Below are 6,000 nucleotides of genomic sequence, written 5' to 3' on the forward strand. Positions count from 1 at the left end.
TGCAATATGAAACTTTAAATACGAAAAGCCAGGAACAAAATTCCCACACTTCTTACCTTTGCAAGTCTGTAGTATATTAAACAAAGAACAAGAACTTCCACTCTCCTCTCTTGAACTCTATTCAGTAGGGTATTCCCAAAGGACTACAAGAGGCGCGCGCGCGCGCGCGCACACACACACACACACACACACAGGAGTTTATGGGAAATCAGAACATATTGCAGAACATTACAACCTCCTGGCCTTTCCACAACATTACAATCATGGCTGACATTTTATAGGACAGGAAAGACAGTGGGAAAGCTGAAAATTACAGACTGGGGATGGAGGAGGAGGATTCTGGGAGGAGGGGAAGGTGGCAGTGAGAAGGAAAGCTTAAACATCTGAAGGAGAGCTTTACCAAAAATAAGAAGATTATGGGAAAACTCTGAACGCAGCAAGAAATCCTTTGTTCATCTAAGAACACCTATGGTTTCCACATATTCAACAGACAAAGAAAATTGCTAGTCACTGTCTCTGGTGCAGCAAAAATGTAACTCAAAAGCCAGTCCCTGGGCATGCAATTACAATTTCTTCCTAATTAATCCAATTGTGTGGCAGACTCCCTCAAACTTCCCAGTAAGAAAGTTTATTTGGATATCAGCCTTGTAGAGAGGCACTTGTACAGGACAGGTAACAACTCCACATGGGCAAGTAGCTTCTCCACCACTCTAATATGGACAGCTCACAGTATGTATTTATTATCTGCAAAGCTACACTAATACTTTATTACATTTCAACTTTGGTAATTTTATCTTCCTGGCCTTCCTTGAGGAGAAGGAACCTTCGTGACATATGATCTCGCCTGACAGCTTTACTTTCCGTTTGATAACCCCGAGCCAGCAGATCCACCCCTTATGGCCAAGTTTGTAAACATATTTCTTCAAGCAGATTTTTTAAAGAGTGTTTGCATTGACATGACTATTAATTATCTTATAATATCATACCGTAAAATAAATTCTCCATCAATGCTGCATATTTTACAGACTAAAATAACTGGTTTTACCAAAAGCAGCAACAGCAACACCCACCACACCTTAGCTCCAGGAGGGAGTTACAAAGGAGATTCAAGAAAGCTAACAGCCCTCAACACGCACACACACCACACTTAAGAGCAACCATTTTTCCTTCACAGAAGGAAACATCAGAAAACACCATCATTAGCAAGGTTCTCTCTCTGGGTGAAGTCACAATGGATGTAATCCACATCTCATTGAACTGCAAAACTCCCAATGAGTTATGAGTGAGGGTTAACCCTTATTAACCTTGCAAATTCTAAAGAGGTGCTTTTCATTAGACCTCTAAGTGAGGCTCCTTAGAGAAACAGAGGAAACAACAAGGTGCAGCCACTATCAAATTAAACATAAACGCAGCAAAAATATTCTATTACAAATTTACTTCCCCTTGAAAATGTGCAAGCCTTCGAGGGAAGACATCTGAGCGAGCTGTTCCACTTCCACAAGTGCACTAAAAACTTAATGCAAGTATCTCATGTTTATTCCTAGCATTACATCAACGAAGGGCCTGACATGGAAAGTCTTACGTTTTGCACCTTAACATACATCTTAATTATGTAAATATTGATTGAGGCCCTGTGTACACACAGAGGATTGACATTACCCAGCATTTCCTGCTGGGGACCCCCCCACACACACGTTTTATTGCACTGTATCTACCCTCCAGCATGTTCTGGCCCAGCACACAGACATGGCCTAAACTCAAAAATACAAGCAGCGCCTTCCAGCATATTAAACACGCATAGCCTCTTTAGAAAGGTTCCCTTTCCTTCATTGCTGCTCTCTCACTGGAACAAAGCAGCTAGTAAGAGATTCCTACATTCTTTCCAAGATGAAAGCAACCTCACCCCCACCCCACCCCTTCTCTGAGCCCTTGAGAGAGACAATGTCTTGCCTGCCAGGCACATGGTCAGGATCAAGCCTGCTAGACTCCCTTCTCCCCAAAAGCTAGACAAAGCTCAGCAGAACTGCACAGGCCAAACATTCCCAAGTCCACAGACTAAGAGGGGGAGAATGGGCCCTGCAAAAAACATAGGGGAGAAAGAAGGCAAGAAGATCCGATGCAGAAATTTGGAGGCGCTGTGGATGTCGCACCTTGAAATACAGCAGAACACTTGGTCCCTGCAACACCTCCAGCTAGGGGCAAGGTCCCCAGTGAGGAAGGGGCTGAAATCTTTCTGGGGAAGAGAAATACTAAGACATCACGCTCCACTTGCCCCCCCTTTCTGCACCCTACTCCACTTGCCCCCCCTTTCTGCACCCTACTCCACTTGCCCCCCCTTTCTGCACCCTACTCCACTTGCCCCCAACAGCTGGCCTCAGTGGAACATGGGGAAGAAAAGGCCACTAAAGAAATGGAAACTTAGCGAAGAATTTGGAGTAGAAAATTATACTGAAAGCAACCTCACCCCCATCCCATCTGAAGTGGGGGAGTGTGCAGCAGAGGAAGAAAACCTTATAAACGGGGGTGGCGGGGTTGTCCCATAAGGAGGTGATGTGATGAGCCAAAAAGCAACCCTGAGCTAGCGGGGGCAGCAGCGAAGCAAGCCCCCTGCAACAGAGCTAGCTGGTAAAGTGCAAGAACAGGGGAGCAAGCCCCGCGGGGGGGCGAGGGGAGCAAGTGGGGGCCAGCGAGAGGGCGTAAGCGGCAGGAGGGGGGCGCAGGCCCAACGGAGGAGAAACGAGTGTAGCTTTCCGCGGGCAAGAAGGGGGGGCGCAAAGCTAACGTGGGGAGGGAGAAAGAGAGGGGGGAGGCGCGAGGCGCATGTTGTACGGCCGCGCAAAGCCCCTCTTTAGGATTCTGCAGTGAAAAGCGGGCAATAAATCTCATAACCCAGTAAGGACCGGGGGAGAGTCAAACGGGGGGAAACGGCGAGGGAGCCCCCCGCCCGTACAGCCGCAGCGGAGAGCAATAAAGGGGAAGGGAAGCCGCGGGCGGGGGGGGGGGCGCGAGCGCAGCGCGACAAGGAGACGCTGCGTTGCGGGAGATGGCGCGGCGGCCGGGAGGCCTAGTGGGGAGAGCGCGGCGCCAATAAGGGCGGGGGCGGGGGCTTAAATAAAGGCGGGCGAGGGGAAGCCGCGAGAGCGCATGTGGGAGGGGGCAGGGGAGGGTCCCGGGCCGGCCCAGGAACAAAGGAGCCGCGCGGGGGGGCGTGAAGCGGGGGCCCTCCTCCCCCCGCCCCACTCACCGCTGCAGCACCACGACGAGGGCGAGCCCGGAGGGAACCTGGCCGAGTCCGGCGCCAAGCAGACGCTGGAGCCGAGGTGAGGGCACTCCATGGCGGAGGCGGGACGCGAGGCGAGGCCGGGCCGGGCCGGGCCGACTGAGGAAGCGCGGCCGAGAGAAGCGCGCCTGCGCCCCGCGTCCTCCTGAGCGCGCGCGGCGGCGCTACTACGCCTGCGCCGGCCGGCGTCCGCGCGAGGGAGTAGCCCCCCCCCCGCCCCGCGTCGCCCCCCTGTTCCTCGCAAGACGGGCGGAGTTCCTCGTCCCGCCTCTTCTCATTCCCAATCCCGGCCTTGGCGATCCACGCGGCCGGGCTTTCCGAACTCCCGCTCCTCAGTCTGTTTGCGGAGAGAAAGAGTCACAGCGCATGGCGAACCAGGCACTTCCGGCTCGCGGTTGAGGAGCGTGAGGGGGTCGAAAGGGGAAGCCTCGGCGAAAAGATGAGGGAAGCATCGAAGTGTATGTGGGGGGCGGAAGAGACTGGGTAGAGCGGCCCTGCGCTTGCTGGGGGGGGGGGGTTGCGTGTTGCTGCCGCCCCGCATAAGATGGTTTGAAAGGAAACCGGAAATGTGGTGGCGCGCCACACTTGGCTTTTTACCCCTTATCTCTGGGGGCGTTCCAACGGGGCGAGCGGCAGAGCGGCAGCCCCGCTTCCTCTTTTTTTTTCCAGTCTCCGGGTTTTCCTCCCCTGCTTGATTGGTTCAGCCTGGCGGCGGCACCGGCAATTGTTCCTCCTTTGCCCGCTAGGCGGACGGAGCAGGAAACGGGCCCTTTGCTCGCAGGGCCTCCCCTGCAAGGCCCCTTTGCAGGACCTTAGGTGGCGTGCATGCGCATCGAGATGAACTATGCTAATCCTGAGGTGCCGGGTGGCTTCTTGTTTAAGGCGTTGCAAGCAGACTTTGCACAAGTATTAGCCTTAAAGGTGGCCTAAAAGTAATTCTAAATAAAATATTTATTATAAATATTACAATTATTAATACATTTCCTCAAAAACGCTGAAGAAAGCAACTTACAGCAAAACAATCATTATACAAATTCCAACATAAAACCAATGCAACACATTTTCTAAAATCACCATTAAAATTACCAGAATAAGAAAAATGCAGTAGAAAAAAAACATCAGCTAGAACAAACTGATTAAAGAGGAATCAGCGGAGGACACAAAACATTTCATTTTATGTCTGTACCCTTCCAAAAGGAAGCCCAAAGCGGCTAACAATGACATTTTATGTATGTATTTATTTTAGATACTTATATTCTGCCTTTTAGGACAAAGTCCTCACAATAAACAAAACAATAAACAAAAATACGACAATAATCAATACCTACTGGGGGGGCGAAGGGGTGATAACAAGAATCATAGAATAGTAGGGTTGGAAGGGGCCAACAAGACCATCGAGTCCAACCCCCTGCTCAGTGCAGGAATCCAAGTCAGAGCATCCCTGACAGGGGGCTGTCCAGCCTCCTCTTGAACGCCTCCAGTGTGGGAGAGCCCACCGCCTCCCCAGGGAATTGGTTCCACTGTCGTATTGCTCTAACAGTCAGGACGTTTTTCCTGAGGTTCAGCCGGAATCTGGCTTCCTGTAACTTGAGCCCATGATTCCGTGTCCTGCACTCTGGGATGATCGAGAAGAGATCCTGGCCTTCCTCTCTGGGACAGCCTTTCAAGAAGACTCTTACGAGTCCCCTGGACTGCAAGGAGGTCAAATCAGTCCATCCTAAAGGAAATCAACCCTGAGTTCTCATTGGAAGGACAGATAATGAAGCTGAAGCTCCAATATTTTGGCCACCTAATGCGAAGAGAAAACTTCCTGGAAAAGACCCTGATGCTGGGAAAGACTGAAGGCAAAAGGAGAAGGGAACGGCAGAGGATGAGATGGCTAGATAGCATCACGGATGCAATGAATATGAACTTGAGCACGCTCCGGGAGAGAGCGCAGGACAGGAAGGCCTGGCGTGCTATGGTCCATGGGGTCACGAAGAGTCAGACACGACTGAACAACAACATCCTGTCTCCCCTCAGTCTTCTCTTCTCAAGGCTAAACAGGCCCAGTTCTTTCAGCCTCTCCTCATAGGACTTTGTTTCCAGTCCCCTGACCATCTTTGTTGCCCTCCTCTGAACCCTCTCCAGTTTGTCTGCATCCTTCTTCAAGTGTGGTGCCCAGAACTGGACACAGTACTCCAGATGAGGCCTAACCAGTGCTGAGTAGAGGGGAACTAGTGCTTCCCAGGATTTGGAAGCTATGCTTCTGTTAATGCAGCCCAAAAGAGCATTTGCCTTTTTGCAGCCATATCACATTGTTGGCTCATATTCAGTTTGTGATCTACAGCAATTCTACGATCCTTCTCGCTTGTAGTGTTGTTGATTCATAAAGATTCATAAATGTTCAATCAATCAATGTTCCTAAATTGCAAACAAATGCTTTTGCCTGCATCTGAATGTTAACAAATGTTCTTAGGAGGTTATTCCAAAGATGCTGTTTCAGGACAGAAAAGCCCCCCACCCACACCTCTCTCTGGAGGAGGGACCAACCCCAGGAACTGTGATGAGGAGATGGGTGGGGGACGGGATTCCACCGGAGGAGTCAGGCCTTCAAAGTCCCCGGGCTCAGATTTTTTAGGGAACAATTAGGTCTTGTGGACACCTATCTGAAAATGTACAAATGGATTAGAAGCAACAGCCTTCTCCTGTTGTTGCTCCCAGCAACTGGTACTCAGTGT

General features: G+C 50.7%; 1 protein-coding gene across 3 annotated transcripts in view; it reads right to left on the bottom strand.

The window, feature by feature from the left end:
- Window positions 1-3,419, bottom strand: part of USP3 (ubiquitin specific peptidase 3) — a 47,948-nt gene extending 44,529 nt beyond the window's left edge. For all 3 annotated transcript variants that reach the window (XM_084816658.1, XM_084816660.1, XM_084816659.1), the window contains exon 1: window positions 3,245-3,419. In XM_084816658.1, the coding sequence (XP_084672784.1) occupies window positions 3,245-3,335 (91 nt within the window). In that variant the 5' untranslated portion in view covers window positions 3,336-3,419. The remainder of the gene's footprint in view (window positions 1-3,244) is intronic.
- Between the last annotated feature and the right edge of the window lie 2,581 nt (window positions 3,420-6,000).

Source organism: Heloderma suspectum, chromosome 11, assembly GCF_057233095.1.
Source record: "Heloderma suspectum isolate Gila_16-S chromosome 11, 16-S_ref, whole genome shotgun sequence".
Classification (NCBI taxonomy): Eukaryota; Metazoa; Chordata; class Lepidosauria; order Squamata; family Helodermatidae; genus Heloderma; species Heloderma suspectum.